At 35.8% G+C, this 19,020-nt stretch overlaps 1 protein-coding gene across 1 annotated transcript; it reads right to left on the bottom strand.

The window, feature by feature from the left end:
- Window positions 1–265: 265 nt before the first annotated feature.
- Window positions 266–18,931, bottom strand: LOC117327134 (synaptogyrin-2-like). The gene is made up of 4 exons (XM_033883985.1): window positions 18,813–18,931; window positions 12,745–12,964; window positions 9,950–10,104; window positions 266–8,591 (listed from the first exon to the last, which is right to left on the bottom strand). Exons 1-4 carry the CDS (start codon window positions 18,918–18,920, stop codon window positions 8,397–8,399), a joined length of 678 nt encoding a protein of 225 aa, XP_033739876.1. The 5' UTR covers window positions 18,921–18,931; the 3' UTR covers window positions 266–8,396.
- Window positions 18,932–19,020: the final 89 nt, after the last annotated feature.

Raw genomic sequence — 19,020 nt, 5'->3', positions numbered from 1 at the left:
CGTGGTATGGCAAACCTTCAGCCCCGGTGTCATAATCATGGCATTAACTACAAGTACTTGTTACCATTGGAGAGATGGAATGAGATGAAACCTCACATTCTATAATAACAATCTGCCATGTCTCATGTCTGCCGTCACTTCAGACCCAATATATGGTAAATATTAAAGGTAATACAATAATTGTAGAGGTAGGCCCATTACCATTATTCAGATGTAATAGATGTTACCCGATACATGTAATCAATATCACAAAACAAGATTCTGATTCGTTTGAAAATCTTTTATTCAACCATACATGTCAAGACATGTTGACGAGAACCATTATGCTGTACATACAACAGATTGTAGTCTAATTATACCTATACTAGAACAGATATACACAGTTGTTGAAACTAACTTACATATGAACCAACTGGTAGTAAGACAACCGTCTGTTCTCTCCTTACATACATGTACATACCAGCTGGAAATAACATTTAGGTATCTATACATAACAATGGGACACTAACACACAGGCTATGTCACGAAGATCTAATAATAGTCAAGGTGTGATGTAACACTTGGTTACAGTTATAACAGACGAGGTGTGTAGTTACACTCGGTGACAGTTATAACAGACGAGGTGTGTAGTTACACTCGGTGACAGTTATAACAGACGAGGTGTGTAGTTACACTCGGTTACAGTTATAACAGACGAGGTGTGTAGTTACACTCGGTGACAGTTATAACAGACGAGGTGTGTAGTTACACTAGGTGACAGTTATAACAGACGAGGTGTGTAGTTACACTAGGTGACAGTTATAACAGACGAGGTGTGTAGTTACACTCGGTGACAGTTATAACAGACGAGGTGTGTAGTTACACTCGGTGACAGTTATAACAGACGAGGTGTGTAGTTACACTCGGTTACAGTTATAACAGACGAGGTGTGTAGTTACACTCGGTGACAGTTATAACAGACGAGGTGTGTAGTTACACTCGGTGACAGTTATAACAGACGAGGTGTGTAGTTACACTCGGTGACAGTTATAACAGACGAGGTGTGTAGTTACACTCGGTGACAGTTATAACAGACGAGGTGTGTAGTTACACTAGGTGACAGTTATAACAGACGAGGTGTGTAGTTACACTCATTGACAGTTATAACAGTTGAGGTGTGTAGTTACACTCGGTGACAGTTATAACAGACGAGGTGTGTAGTTACACTCGGTGACAGTTATAACAGACGAGGTGTGTAGTTACACTCGGTGGCAGTTATAACAGACGAGGTGTGTAGTTACACTCGGTGACAGTTATAACAGACGAGGTGTGTAGTTACACTCGGTGACAGTTATAACAGACGAGGTGTGTAGTTACACTAGGTGAGATATAACAGACGAGGTGTGTAGTTACACTTGGTGACAGTTATAACAGACAAGGTGTGTAGTTACATTCGGTGACAGTTATAACAGACGAGGTGTGTAGTTACACTCGGTGACAGTTATAACAGACGAGGTGTGTAGTTACACTCGGTGACAGTTATAACAGACGAGGTGTGTAGTTACACTCGGTGACAGTTATAACAGACGAGGTGTGTAGTTACACTCGGTGACAGTTATAACAGACGAGGTGTGTAGTTACACTAGGTGACAGTTATAACAGACGAGGTGTGTAGTTACACTCATTGACAGTTATAACAGTTGAGGTGTGTAGTTACACTCGGTGACAGTTATAACAGACGAGGTGTGTAGTTACACTCGGTGACAGTTATAACAGACGAGGTGTGTAGTTACACTCGGTGGCAGTTATAACAGACGAGGTGTGTAGTTACACTCGGTGACAGTTATAACAGACGAGGTGTGTAGTTACACTCGGTGACAGTTATAACAGACGAGGTGTGTAGTTACACTAGGTGAGATATAACAGACGAGGTGTGTAGTTACACTTGGTGACAGTTATAACAGACAAGGTGTGTAGTTACATTCGGTGACAGTTATAACAGACGAGGTGTGTAGTTACACTCGGTGACAGTTATAACAGACGAGGTGTGTAGTTACACTCGGTGACAGTTATAACAGACGAGGTGTGTAGTTACACTAGGTGACAGTTATAACAGACGAGGTGTGTAGTTACACTCGGTGACAGTTATAACAGACGAGGTGTGTAGTTACACTCGGTGACAGTTATAACAGACGAGGTGTGTAGTTACACTCGGTTACAGTTATAACAGACGAGGTGTGTAGTTACACTCGGTGACAGTTATAACAGACGAGGTGTGTAGTTACACTCGGTGACAGTTATAACAGACGAGGTGTGTAGTTACACTCGGTGACAGTTATAACAGACGAGGTGTGTAGTTACACTCGGTGAGTTATAACAGACGAGGTGTGTAGTAAAATTCAGTGAAACAACCATGACTTGGTGACAGATATAACAGATAAACAAGGTGTTTAGTTACAAAGATATGATAATAGCTGGTAATGTAGACAATAACAACAATAATCTGAATAGGATTCTCTGTGCATAGTGTTAACAACTGGTGACACAAACTAGGAGTGTACAACTTATAATACAAGGAATTATACACACACCACTTGTACTACAAGTAAATGTATATTATAACTTGTAAAAAGATAGTATACACAACTTGTAATATAAGCTACATGAACATATACAATTTGTATTACATGTACACATGTAAAACATACACAACATATTGGATTGCAAATAGTCACGTTCCATTTAGCTCATATAATCACGAGATATTTATATTAAATATGAATATTTTAAAATGCATAATTTTGAGACTATTAGTTGATGGACCCTCTTTCCAAATTTGAAATTGATAGCAAGGCAGCAAAATTTTGGTAATACCTGGTGTTGACAAAACATTACGTAGGCAAGATGGGGTGTGGTTCAGTTCTGTGTAACAGAGAACATTGGGAAGCCTTCAACACAGTTAAAATAATGTGGCTTTAATAAGTTGTACTGATGAATACAAGTGAATGATGGACATATTAATAACAGTATGCAAACAGTGACTTATCCCTTCTAGATACTAACATGATGAGTAATATCATTAAAGAATGCTATGCTTATTAAACACAAATATCCCTATTTTTGTCCCATCAAACACATATATACCTTTATCTTTATTTCTTCAACAGTGACATCAGTATCAATGACATTTTGGCAAATTAATTGTTGAGATCGCTATGCTTTAGATATGTTAAGACATTTGGATGTTTCATATCAAAAGTAGTAGAAATATTTCCTTTGCAAATACATAGGAATTTGGAAGTAAAAGTATGATCAGTGCACAAATGTACGTATCAACATTGGTGTATGGATTCAGAACCATTTAATATCAAAAATCAAAATTCAAAAGCTCAAATCTTTGAAAAATTATGGTATTGAAATTATACACAACAAAATACCACTCTTCACTTCATTTGATTATTCTCAGCAGCTCACACGTTTTGTAAGTATGGTGCCTTTGCCTACCTTAAAAAACAAAAGAGATTTGTTATGTCCTGGTCAAGAACTGTCCTGTCCATTAATTAAAGGGATGTTCTTTGGCAAAGTATTGCTATGGAATTGCTGTGTTCTTACTGTAAAATTCTAATAATTCAGTAAATCAAGAAATTGATGAAAATGGATTAGAAAAGACGTGCTAAGCATAGAAGAGACAGGTTCTGACCAGAAGAGTACTAGTATTTGTCATTGTCTAGTCATTGATCCTGCGATAACTAATAAGCTTTTTATGATTGCCAACATAATATTGCACTAGGCAGTATATTCAATTGATCATACACTTTATTATTCAGCAATGGTTTTGAATAAATAATGTTGAAAAGATATGTTCACCAGTATATTGCAAAAAAGTATAAAGAAATAAACTTAAAAAGTCAACATTAATTTATTCTATATAATGTTATAAGTATATACAATGTGTCACAAACATCTTGTTGGCCAGGTTTTAAATACTACCAGTAATGTCTATGGTCAATCCTGTTAATGAGTTTAATGTGACAACTTTTAGAATTAATTTTAATTAGATTATCTGTGCAGAAATGTGACAACTTTTAGAATTAATTTTAATTAGAGTCTGAGAAAACATTTATTTGTATTATTGTATGGATTTCTAGATGCTTACTTCTTATCTTTTAGTACAGCTAAAACAAATTAAAGACTGGATTTCATTTTAATCAATCATGCCTTGCAGTTTTCAAATAAAAATCCAGTACACACTTTTTAAAACACTAAGCAAGACACATGTCTTTGTTTTTGCAAAGCCTATCTATAATGTTTCTGTTGTTTGTGTTTTTCAATAATATGTATCACAAACAATAAAACAATTAAATCATGTTTGTATAATCAGTCTACAAATCAAAAAACAAAAAGTAGCTCTTCCACCACAAGAAATACACTTTGGCTTATGGGACAGCATAGTGGCACAAGTCTAACATGCACCACACACATACAGGATACACAGCCAACAACATCGGTGATATGTCAATTCAGCTGATGGAGCAACCACACTGACACCACGATGGGGCCCTGTCAATCATTGATGAGCCAATACATTGGAAGTGAAGCGATGAAAACCTGAGCCACAATGACACCAACATCAACACAGGTCATATTGGTTAGAATCAGGATAATAACACAAAATCTAAAACAATAACTGAACCTAATATTACAAAACCAGGATTAATGGAAGCATCTGTAGTTACTATGACAACAAAATCCACATAAACTAGGATAAAATAGAAATTTTGTACGTTTAAGAATACAAGAGTCTGTGCAAACTAGAATACATGTTTATGGTAAAGGTCTCTTACATTTTGAATATTTGTGGTATTTTCGGAGTATTAATGTTTACATCAGACAGTTAATAACAAATCATTGACTGATTCAGAAATAAATGTACTTTAAACTCAAACATAACAAAATCAATAATCTATTTTGAAATAAAGATATAAATTACGATAATAATAAAAAATGTAAATATATATATGTATACAAGTCAACATTAAAATACTATAAAAGAAACCATACCAATAGCAGTCTAGTCTGCCGAAGACATTAGAGACACTCTTACACTCACCCAGTCAGGAATACATTTATATAATATATATAGATAGCACAAGTTACACACAAATTAAAGAAATGGAATGATTCACTTTCAAATAAAATAAACTGTGAAAAAAAGGAATATCACATGAATAACGATTAAAACTGGTACAGTACTGCTGGCTGACAAGCTTACCTCACAACATGCTTAGTAAAGAGCAAGTTGGTAGTTAAATGTTCTACAGATCAACAAGCTAGCCTAAACTTTTTTGAAGAACAGGTAGTGCCTTTACATCTGTTCTCTATCGCAATATAATTGAAGTCAAAACAAATTTAACTACCAGCATTAGCATATCAGTCAAATGACAGAGGCTAGTTATAATACATTGTATATAGTGTCCAGTCAAATGATGGAGGCTAGATATAATATATAGTGTCCAGTCAAATGATGGAGGCTAGCTATAATAGTGTCCAGTCAAATGACAGAGGCTAGTTATAATATATAGTGTCCAGTCAAATGATGGAGGCTAGTTATAATATATAGTGTCCAGTCAAATGATGGAGGCTAGTTATAATATATAGTGTCCAGTCAAATGATGGAGGCTAGCTATAATAGTGTCCAGTCAAATGATGGAGGCTAGTTATAATATATAGTGTCCAGTCAAATAATGGAGGCTAGTTATAATAGTGTCCAGTCAAATGATGGAGGCTAGCTATAATAGTGTCCAGTCAAATGATGGAGACTAGCTATAATAGTGTCCAGTCAAATGATGGAGGCTAGTTATAATATATAGTGTCCAGTCAAATAATGGAGGCTAGTTATAATAGTGTCCAGTCAAATGACTGAGGCTAGTTATAATATATAGTGTCCAGTCAAATGATGGAGGCTAGTTATAATATATAGTGTCCAGTCAAATGATGGAGGCTAGTTATAATATATAGTGTCCAGTCAAATGATGGAGGCTAGCTATAATAGTGTCCAGTCAAATGATGGAGGCTAGTTATAATATATAGTGTCCAGTCAAATAATGGAGGCTAGTTATAATAGTGTCCAGTCAAATGATGGAGGCTAGCTATAATAGTGTCCAGTCAAATGATGGAGGCTAGTTATAATATATAGTGTCCAGTCAAATAATGGAGGCTAGTTATAATAGTGTCCAGTCAAATGATGGAGGCTAGCTATAATAGTGTCCAGTCAAATGATGGAGGCTAGTTATAATATATAGTGTCCAGTCAAATAATGGAGGCTAGTTATAATAGTGTCCAGTCAAATGACTGAGGCTAGTTATAAAATATAGTGTCCAGTCAAATGATGGAAGCTAGTTATAATATATAGTGTCCAGTCAAATGACAGAGGCTAGTTATAATATATAGTGTCCAGTCAAATGATGGAGGCTAGTTATAAAATATAGTGTCCAGTCAAATGATGGAAGCTAGTTATAATATATAGTGTCCAGTCAAATGATGGAGGCTAGTTATAATATATAGTGTCCAGTCAAATGATGGAGGCTAGTTATAATATATAGTGTCCAGTCAAATGATGGAGGCTAGATATAATATATAGTGTCCAGTCAAATGATGGAAGCTAGTTATAATATATAGTGTCCAGTCAAATAATGGAGGCTAGTTATAATATATAGTGTCCAGTCAAATAATGGAGGCTAGTTATAATAGTGTCCAGTCAAATGACTGAGGCTAGTTATAATATATAGTGTCCAGTCAAATGATGGAAGCTAGCTATAATAGTGTCCAGTCAAATGATGGAAGCTAGCTATAATAGTGTCCAGTCAAATGATGGAGGCTAGCTATAATAGTGTCCAGTCAAATGATGGAGGCTAGTTATAATATATAGTGTCCAGTCAAATAATGGAGGCTAGTTATAATATATAGTGTCCAGTCAAATGATGGAGGCTAGTTATAATAGTGTCCAGTCAAATGATGGAGGCTAGTTATAATATATAGTGTCCAGTCAAATAATGGAGGCTAGTTATAATAGTGTCCAGTCAAATGATGGAGGCTAGCTATAATAGTGTCCAGTCAAATGATGGAGGCTAGTTATAATAGTGTCCAGTCAAATGACAGAGGCTAGTTATAATATATAGTGTCCAGTCAAATAATGGAAGCTAGTTCTTAGAGGCCAGTCACATCACTGAGGCTAACAAGTATAGCTCTTAAAGTCAGTCACATCACCAATGCTGGCTCAACATCTACACAACATGCCAATGTGAGCATCCTAACTAGTGAATATGCCTACATCTACAGGTGGGTAATGTATACTTCATTCTGACTGTGGCTATCTTTTTTTATCATATCACTTTTATTAAATATTTATAGGTAAGGGAATTCCACCGGATTAATTTCCCCTGGTTTAGAGTAAATAACATTTTGAGATGTTAAGTAATAGCATAGAAAGTCCATTTCAAGTAAAGCTACACACTCCAAAGAGATCCATCAAACTGATAAATACATAGTCTTAGCTAATCACAACACAGAAGAGAATCAAAGATCATACTTATACAATATGGATTTCCTACCTTTGTGCCTTATTCCTACCAGGGAAACTATGAGATCAGTTGTCCTTGGTGCTGAACACACTGAGGTTGGTTAGCTCAGTTGTCTTCTTTTCTGTTTTTTATATATAAAAAAAATCATACCATGTCCCTCAATACAATACACTTTCCACATATCACTTCAATAAATATAAATTCCTGCTGATAGTCACCCTTTCCCAAACCATAACCCCATTAAGTATATGGTAGACCATCATATACACTGCCTTCTACAGTAACAGATCAATATTTGCTTGCCAAAAAATATATCCTTGAGTTATCTTTTTTAGTAGAAATCCTCAAGTATCAGAAAGACTGCAAAATTGATTCATATACTGTCTGCCATTTGTTTACTCCACCAAACTTTCCTAAGTCCCTGGACTAATTGTTTAACGTCAGCCACATATGAGAGAATCAAAAAGCATAGCTAAGATCTCTAGAACTTCTTTTAAAAAGTTAGCAGCACTGCAGTGATCACACCATCAATTTCACTTTTTACATTTTTAACCCAACAAATTGGAATCTTCTTTCTTTAATACTTATCAGACAATAAATAAATAGGCTTTAACTATGCATTTGTATTTAAAAATCATGAAGCCAAAATGACCTTCAAGCATCCCAGATATACCATGATCTGACATCTACATATATAAATATCCAATCCTTATCCTACACTTGACAACAGTCTAATACAACTTCCTAACAGTGACCATGGTAACACTAGTGTGGCTGATCCTTTTGATTCTTTCTTGTTTCCCCACCATTGACTATGGGTATTTAAATACTCCTTTCCTAATAGGTTGGTGGCTGGAAATCAGGAGCCTCCTTCTGGCCACTGAATGGTGGTTGTTGATATGGGTCACCGGTATCACTGCCAGGGAATGATGAGTATGGAGAGGATGCATTTTGTTCGGTTTCATATCCTTGAGTGAATGTTTCCTGGGAACCTTCCCGGTAGCGCCTTACAGCAAAGAAGGTGAGACCACCCTGAAAACACAAACAATCAGGTCATAATTAACATTACAAAACCATAGCAGAGAATTTCAAGCCTTCTGAATTTCTCCACTTACATACATATGGCCAAAACGTGATTAAGAAAAGGGATATTATTCTGTATTTTACAAGTAAAAACACCAATTCTAATATCAAAACAACACCCCGTCAAGCATGTCAACATATGCCCGCAAATGCTCGCAAGCATAATTTGGAAATTGTAGATGAGAAAGTGCAACTTGATGAGAAAGTGGAACTCAGATTTCCATTCAGAGATGAACAAGTATGGGATAATTATTAACATGAATTTCTGTCTACCCTCCCACAATAACACCCGCTATTATGTAACAAATTACAATTTGAGCTAACAAGCTAGGTTTAAACTTATGTGAATAAGAGGCCCATGGGCCTTTACTGTCATCTGACTCTAAAGACCCTTCTACTATTGTAGTAAACATATATATATATATATATATATTCTTTTCTTTTTTTGTTATATTTCCCCTATTGGGCTCCCCTTCTCCGACACACAGGAGTGCCACATCCTTCATTTATACAACATTCAACACTTTCAATAAAACACAAGACCAAATTTCATCAAAATCCATTCAGATGTTCGGGATTAGTAATGTTTTGAAAAGAAAAACCTTTCGGCCTAGGTGAACCAAAAAATTGTAAATAATATCATTACAAAGGCCAATAACTCTGTAAGTTACACTCAAATAATTTCCGTCTTCCAACTTGTCTGATATCTTGACTATATATGGCTACATACATGGATTCATCAAACTATGTTCATATTTACTCGTTATCATGTTCACAAGGTCCAATATTGACATTACTAATATTATTACAAAGGGCACTATGTAAGTTACAATAAAATAATTCCCATTTTTAAACTTGTCCAAGATCTTGACAATATATGCTTATATACAAAGTTTCATCATTGACTCGAGTATTGGTGTTCACAAGATCTAATAATGATGTTATACAAAGGGCAATAACTCTAACAGTTACAGTGAAATAATTTCTATTTTTGAACTTGTCTGAGATCTTGACGATATTGACTGCATGCAAAGTTTCATTAAATTTGTTTAACATTCACCGTGGAGAAGGTTAACATACTTGGAGGGCGCAGGACTTACGTCCCCTTGCAATAGGTGGCGCGGCGACGATCTCCGATCTTGGAGAGAGATATCAATAGCTAATCTAATTTTGATTAATTTTTGCATGTTCAGCAATAACTAATCTATTGGTGTGTCGTGTTGGTTTCAGCGAGGAGTTCGCAATTTGCTCAAGCTAAGGCACATTAATGACGCGAGTGGAGACGAAGGATCGTTGTTTTTACTTACCCAAGAAGCAATGGAGAAGAAGGAAAATGCTATGGCTGCTTGGACATGATCACGTCCATGACCATGAGGAGCACGGTACGGGCTAGCATCAGGAGAGTGGTTCCAGGCATCCGTCATATAGCAGAAACCAACAAACCACAGGAATGTCCACAGAGCTACAATATATAATGTTCAGAACGTATGATACTGCAGTAATCTTTAAAATTATGGTCCACAATACAGGGACTATTCAAGATATTTATTGTTAATATGGATCTATACAGAGTATTTTTAGATACAAATATGCATGGTTACAGAAACATCATCTTAAATCCTCTTGATAGCAAAAAAAAAAAAAAAGCATTATTAAATCACTACCCCAATTATGAGGAAAAATGCAATATTCAAGATTTTGGCTATTTATTTGCATGGTTAAAGAAAAATTATTTAAAATGAAAACCTCAAAATAGCAAAGGGCACCATATCCACTAGACCACTATATATATATAGCTATATACCAATTAATGTAATTACTTGAAGTGATGTTAATGAATCAAAGTTTCTGCAACAGTTTTGGAGTTACACTTTGTTGATGATAATATAATATTATAGGTTTGGGCCATGTCTCCATTGTTACAGGAAAATCATGAAAAATACAGTAAAAAGTCAATCCATACCAAAAGACCAAAAGAACAATGTGTGTGCCAGGTTTCGTGAAGTTATCCTTAATAACAGTTTAAGAGTTATGCATCAGAAACAGTAGTTGGACAGATGGAGCCCAATTTATTACACCCACAAAGTTATCTTCGAGTCTGTCAAGTGAGGTCTTAAAAATAATCCAGTGACAGAGTATGCACACTGACAGTAGATGATTAATTAAAAGTATCCCGCAACTTTCATGCTTAATGATATCTTTAACTGTTTTTTTACAAGAAAACAGGAGAATTTATTGGGAAATTTTGCAGCCGAGGTCAAAGTCACAATGACCTAACGGCAGTGCATTTCACATCATTTTATGTGGTACAAACTCCTGCAAGTTTTGTCATCTTCAACAGTTTAGATGTAATGGCCTGGACAAGAAGTTATTAGAAGAACAAGAAGAGCCATGCAGAAGAACCAGTACTAATACTATTTGTTTCCATTCAAATGGGAGAAATATTTACTGTAATAAATACTTGCTACATACGAATTATTAATCATATTTAACAGAATTTGATAAAGATTTTACAAAGACAACACTGAAGCATATGGCCTTTGGGTGAGGGGTGCTTTTGATCACTTAACTTTATCATCAATCATCATTTCAGCTTTTAACAAAGTCAGTACTAATAGTGTATGTAATGAAGGTACAAATGTAATGGGATGCAACGTCACAGTGCTGTGTTGGTGAATGGGGGAGGTAGATAATGTCTACAGGGTCAATATAATACTTTGCAGTAAGGGTATGGTGGAGGATAGTTTATAGGTTTATCAAGGTCATCGGTGAGTACTACATGTTGCCTCTAGACCCACCATTTATTTTCCTCTGTTCTACCAAAGGAAAGTAACAATTGAAAGATATTCTGAACATTCCACCAAGCCTGCTAGTTATGATCATCTAATGATGTATAACTATTCAAGCTGTGAGCTGGAAAGCACCTCATGATGATGTCCCACATTTAAAATAATTAAAAGTTCAATGTAATAGAAAAATCCAGAAAATTACAAAATATGATAACATCACAATTTCCTTGAAGCAAAGTGTATATGAAAACATGTTAAATCTATATCAATGGGACAGAAATTGTACTGTAAAGGTTCATATAATATAATGTGTTATACACTACATAATATATATATTTGCAACAGTTACATCAGGAAATATTATTTAGAAACAGACCTCAAAATCAAATTTCCTTAGGTACCTCAAATTTCCTTATTTAATATAGTATAAAATTAAATTCTAATGTACAAGTGGTCAGAGGCTGTATTACTATAGGGATGGAGTGTAAGACATTAGGTAGCTACTGATGAGGCTGTTAGCTCAGGGCAAGACACTGATAAGCTTTTAGGCTGGCAAGATGGCAATCAATACTTAGTCAATACTTCAGTCTTGCTGCCTTGGAGCTAGCAAAACACACATACACACTCACCCTCATACATCACAGCTCAATATACCTGCTGTATCAGATGTCTTACTGTAATAATCTGTGGCAATAGCATTAATAGTATACTACAAACATATTTTTCTTTTCTGATTCTTTTTTATGCAATGACCTGCATTAAATATTTGGTATTAAAATAATGCAGAAGGGTGGATGAGAATTTTTCATAGAATGCCATTTTAAACAAATCAATACCCTAGATCATTTTAGGTCAGAACCCTTTTAACACAGTTAGAAATGTTCTTCACTTCAAATATTTAATGGAGATAGGATCAGCCTTTTTATACTCAATGTCAACTCACACTGATCTTTATTAAAATACCCTTTTTGAGTCCTGTTTGGAAAAAAAAATCATAAATTCATTTGTTTGCTATTAATAGGTTTAAATAAAATCCATGGTAACCATATGCATGTTAAAATATTTATTCTCATATATTCATGCCTCACATTGGCAATCATACCAAAGCATGCATACCAAACTGTACTTGGAGCATTAAATGGAAAGTAACTTGACAAACTGATGGACAGACATACATCCATTATATTTTGTATTCTATATGATAGGTTTAGGTTATAATTTATTCATAAGAAAAATAAAGTTGTTAGAAGATGACTTTAGTACATTAATACACACATTTTTAATTCAGATCCTAAAACTGTGAGGACACTTACCTGATACACACATGTCAGCAATAACAACATATTTTCTGTATTGCACACTGCTGATGTTTTCAAACAGGCCATCAACCACAAGAAATCCGATACAAATAAGGAATGCTAAAACTCCAATTCCTACACCATAGTTACAGGCATTGGAGTCATCCTTCATCTGACAATGACCATCATACCAGCCCTCAGCCGATATGCATCCAAACACAACCATAGCCCATACCTGCAACACAAACACATGATATACTGCATGTGAAGTATCTGAAAACTGACTTGCATGCAAAGGAAACAAGAGCATATTGTAATCATTTTTCTAGCCATCTCTGATTCAACTCTTTCAATTAAGGATTGATTGTCAATTTTGTTGCTTGCATGGACTGATGAAGGGAAGTGAACCTCGTGCAAATGAAGTGAACTGCGAAGCAGTTCATGTACCATTTGCACGAGGTTCACTTCCCTTCATCAGTCCATACAAGCAACAAAATTGACAATCAATCCTTATATTTACGTTAACCAAATCTAAAACTTCGCCACCAGATTGCAAAATTCGGTCGCAACAGTGTGACGTAAGTGCGTTACTTTGTAACATTGTTATACTTATCGTACATGTGTGCACAGTAGTGGAACAGCAGACAGTCAACTATTCTCGTCGCCAAGGCAACACAAAATATAGTGCCATACACGTTTTGATTATTACGATGTTGATACACATAGATACGATATTTTCAAGGTAAAATATTCATTTATAACAAATATTTATGATATTGTATAATAAAAACTTAGCAATACCCATATCAATACGAATTTAAAGTGCAGTGTTGACAGTATAGTATGTGTGTGATTTGGTCACTCGAGACACAGGGACTCGGTTAAAAAAAATGATGTGATGCAGTCTAATAGCCGGGATGTTCAGAGCTCGAGAAAAAGTGTAACAATGTGGATTTTAGTCGCAGGTTAGCTGGTGATGTACATAGTGTTCTTAGCATATTGGATTTCATTGTCGCACTGGCGTTTTGGGATGTAAATTCTGATAATAGTAAGTAGTGGTGGGCCGATTATCGATTATAATCGAAAATTAATCGAAATTACCAAAATACAGCGATAATCGATTGTTAAATTCAATAATCTATTAGTGAAATTTCCATTGAAAATATCTCCGGTAAAAAATGCGGCGTTTCCGGAATAAGTGCCCTGTGTTGGTTTCTTTGTTAGTCACTGTTCCGGTCACAAAAACGCTTCACGCACTCAAATTATATACAGTTATAAAGCGTCTGTTTAACTCATACGCTTGAACAAAATGGAGGCACTTGAGACGGTGACACATGAGGCGGAATTATTCCACCACCCAGGCGCGAGTACCTTTAGTATGGAAATATTTTGGATTTGGAAAAGTAACAAGAGGCCCATGGGCCTTAACGGTCACCTGATTTTTGAAAAGTAAAGTTTATCCCCTCCCATGGGGCAAACGCAAGACCCCAGGGCTAGGAAATTCACAATTATGGTAAAGCACCTTAAGACCCTTCGATCTGTGAAGAGTATTTAATTCTACCTTATTTTGGCTGTAAGAAGAAGATTTTTAAAATTTCTGTTAATTTGACCCTTTTTGGCCCCGCCCATCAGCCCCTGGGGGTCAGTCAGGGCCAACATGTACATACCATCAAACTGTCATCCCAAGCTGATAATGTTAACGAAGTTAGAATGAATTCCAATAAAAATTCAACAAATAATAGTCAAAAATGTGATTTCCCTATATAAACTATAGTAAAGTTTACCCCCTCCCCAGGGGCAAACATGAGACCCTAGGGTCATGAAATTTACAATTTTGGTAAAGCACCTTAAGATCCTTCCATCTATGTAGAGTATTTGATTCTACCATATCTGAGAGTAGAGAAGAAGATTTTTGAAATTTTAGTCAATTTGACCCTTTTTGGCCCCGCCCATCAGCCCCTGGGGGTCAACTAGGGCCAACATGTACATACCATCAAAGTGTCATCCCATGCTGATAATTCGATACAAGTTAGAATGAATTCCAATACAAATCCAACAAATAATAGTCAAAAATGTGATTTCCCTATATAAACTATAGTAAAGTTTACCCCCTCCCCAGGGGCAAACATGAGACCCTAGGGTCATGAAATTCACAATTTTGGTAAAGCACCTTAAGATCCTTCCATCTATGTAGAGTATTTGATTCTACCATATCTGAGAGTAGAGAAGAAGATTTTTGAAATTTTAGTCAATTTGACCCTTTTTGGCCCCGCCCATCAGCCCCTGGGGGTCAACTAGGGCCAACATGTACATACCATCAAAGTGTCATCCCATGCTGATAATTCGATACAAGTTAGAATGAATTCCAATACAAATCCAACAAATAATAGTCAAAAATGTGATTTCCCTATATAAACTATAGTAAAGTTTACCCCCTCTCCAGGGGCAAACGTGAGACCCCAGGGTCATGAAATTCACAATTTTGGTAAAGCACCTTAAGATCCTTCCATCTATGAAGAGTATTTGATTCTACCATATCTAAGAGTAGAGAAGAAGATTTTTGAAATTTTTGTAAATTTTACCCTTTTTGGCCCACCCACCAACCCCTGGGGGTCAACTAGGGCCAACATGTACATACCATCAAAGTGTCATCCCATGCTGATAATTTGATACAAGTTAGAATGAATTCCAATACAAATCCAACAAATAATAGTCAAAAATGTGATTTCCCTATATAAACTATAGTAAAGTTTACTCCCTCCCCAGGGGCAAACATGAGACCCCAGGGTCATGAAATTCACAATTTTGGTAAAGCACCTTAAGACCCTTCCATCTATGAAGAGTATTTGATTCTACCATATCTGAGAGTAGAGAAGAAGATTTTTGAAATTTTTGTCAATTTGACCCTTTTTGGCCCCGCCCACCAGCCCCTGGGGGTAAACTAGGGCAACATGTACATACCATCAAACTGTCATCCCATGCTGATAATTTGATACAAGTTAGAATGAATTCCAATACAAATCCAACAAATAATAGTCAAAAATGTGATTTCCCTATATAAACTATAGTAAAGTTTACCCCCTCCCCAGGGGCAAACATGAGACCCCAGGGTCATGAAATTCACAATTTTGGTAAAGCACCTTAAGACCCTTTCATCTATGAAGAGTGTTTGATTCCATCTTATCTGAGAGTAGAGAAGAAGATTTTTGAAGTTTTAGTCAATTTGACCCTTTTTGGCCCCGCCCCTCAGGCCCCTGGGGGGTGGGGACCATATAATTCACAATTTTGGTTCACCCTCAGCCATGGAAGCTTCCTGTAAAATTTCATTGAATTTAGTTCAGCAGTTTTTAAGAAGAAGTTGAAAATGTAAATTGTTTACGACGCACGACGGACGACGCCGGACAAAAGGCGATTGCAATAGGTCAACTGAGACTTTGTCTCAGGTGACCTAAAAAAGGGCCTCCAAATAAAGAAAACCTCGATATGAAGGCGGCAGTTTGTCGCCTTCGCTGATATGTTAATAAAGATAAGTTGACGTATTTTTTTTCTCCCGTATGATGGCGTATCAAGTGACTTGTTTCAGTTTCAATTTGAATTTCAACGTTTGCCGGTGATATTCATGCTAAAGTAAACGAAACCAAAAGTTACATACTGACTGGTCTGTTACGTTACAACTTTGAACAATGGCTTTAGTTTTGGATTACGTTGACATGCTTCAAATACTGGATTTCTGTACCAATTAATATGAGTATTATACAGATTGTGGATGGGAAATAATAACAACAACGTCTCGTATGACTTCTTCTATTTCTATTAATCTGGTATGTTCATTGGAAACTTGTTAATATTGTTTTAAACTTTTAATCATGAATTCACAATACATTTTTTCAAATATTCATAATACATTTAATAAATAACTCTGATTTACATACTATCCGATTATAATCGATCGGAAGGGGCTCTCCGATTATGCCGATTAATCGATTAGGAAATCACATCCGATTCCCAACACTAATAGTAAGTAAAGAAACATTGATTTAAAAATTGGCGGTATTCGACAGCCGGAAATGTGTGTCCTCCATATGTTTAGATTGAGTCAAATTACGACAATAATGTGTCCCTGTTCTCGATATAGCATACTTCTGCTACCAGTCTGTTTTGTGTTGTTAAATAGTGTTTAAATTGAGGTTTATTTTCTGTGACCACTGAAATGGTATTAAGCATGGCATTCGAGATACAGCTAACGTTAGACCTACTGCGCTACGTAGGTCATGAGCTCGGTGCTATCGAGAGTGTCAGTGTTCTGTCAGATCCTGTTTTCTAAACTGTCTGCATTATATTGGCATTTTATTAGCACATAAACGGCTATTTCACTTGTGTTCATATACGTTTATAACAATGTTACACAATTCACTAAGTGAAAGTGCATTCAAGTCTGAGGCGGTACAGAACTCGATCGCCATTGTAAACTCAGTGAATGTATTCACACGCCGGCAAGAAAGTGATTCATCTCTCAGAACAGAAGCACGCGACCCAAAATCTCCAACGGGAAATGAAGTGATCTGAGTTTACTATGTTCATTGAGGCGGAACGAAGCGAAAATGTAAATATATGAGTATGTTTCCAGACACATAAAAATTCAGAAAATTATCTAATAAACAAACAGTACTACAATTAACAAATCTCAACCGTTGTCATCAACTTCACTGTTTAGCCAGAAAACAGTTAACTGTTTAACTCAAAAAGCAATTCTTCTAATTAACAATAGGCCCATGTCACCAGCGGAGTTTTGATTTGTAAATTGTATAATGATAGATGATTTTTTTCCTTTTAAAATAACATATTTGACCCCTGTGACCTTGAAAGTAGGTCAAGATCATTATAAATCATTTGAATTAATATCACCTGGCAGTCCTTCATCCTAGCATGCTAATATGACCTTAGAAGGTCAGAACTCTTGTGATCAGATTGTGAAATTGATGAAAATGTGGTCCAAATTCTTGAAATAATGCTCACAATTATTTGGAATATGCTAACATTTAAGGTAACAATTAATGTTAACTTTGACCTGCCGTTCTGACCCATCTGTTCAAATTTTGTCTACATGTGCATCATCAGTACTATATATAGAGAATACATGGTCAGTGTCTTAGAATATAAGCTGTATTTTTGGCTTAGGACAGAAAGACAAAAGTGACTTGCCAAGGCTAGTCACTTTTGTCTTTCTTTACCCTCGCCAAAATACAGCTTACATTCTAAGACACTGACCATGTATTCTCTGTATATAGTACTGATGATGTACATGTAGACACACAGTGTATCAAATCTGAAGATAATCCAATTCTAGCTGTGCAAGAGTTGATCATGGACTTGCAGTATTTGATTAACAGGGGATAAATTGTGCTTAGAATCTATGGTTGTTGGAGAAATTAGGTGAATACATGTAAACAAACGTTTGTGACATGGATATACTGTGCACGCAGGTTAGTACCTTCAAGAAAATGCTTTGACCAACTAAAACTTCACTCTGTTGTTTTCATGATCGTCTACTGGAAATTCGTTAACATTACATACAATAATTAACACTACAGTACCAATTAAAGAAAATCAATATAAATTATAACTGCCTCCATTAATTGCATTGGTTATATTTTACATTGTCACAATGGCAGATTTCCTTGGATAATCAAATAATTGCTTTACGAAGATTATTATGCTACTGAATTTATCATGGTGGATGTATTTGCAGACCAACTAGAATCACAACAATCGAGTTAGTAACCTTGATTTATTTATAAACACATGTGTGTATTGACAGTCTCGTGCCTTATTGGCATCGGCCATCTAGAATTCTAGTACTGTGTTATGTGTCATTTCTAGATTTAAGTTGACAGATTTGAAGAAAGCTGTAAATTGATTCGGAGTCGCACCGTGCCATACCACAGGTTCTTGGCCTGAAAGTAAATAGATCTTGCTGCTACATGTCAACTTGACTTCACACAACACCGGTATGTTTTCATTGTAAACTATTCAGTCAAGGAGATTTCTATAAACATCTTCACCACTGGATAACGTTAACATACCGTGCTTGCAAGTCGCAAAATCACTTGTGGCTTTTTAATGAACGCCACTGGATCAAATGGGGTTCCAGCTTTCCCAGCACCGAAAGCACCACCTTCCGTCCCGGACATCTTGGAAAAATTATCATGATCACGAGGAAATGACGTCATGACTTTATAATTAATTTGTATTTTTTATTCAAATATTTAAAATGTGTATCTTTATATTGAA

Source organism: Pecten maximus, chromosome 1 (assembly GCF_902652985.1).
Source record: "Pecten maximus chromosome 1, xPecMax1.1, whole genome shotgun sequence".
Classification (NCBI taxonomy): Eukaryota; Metazoa; Mollusca; class Bivalvia; order Pectinida; family Pectinidae; genus Pecten; species Pecten maximus.
This window is presented reverse-complemented; position numbering and strand designations above follow the sequence as displayed.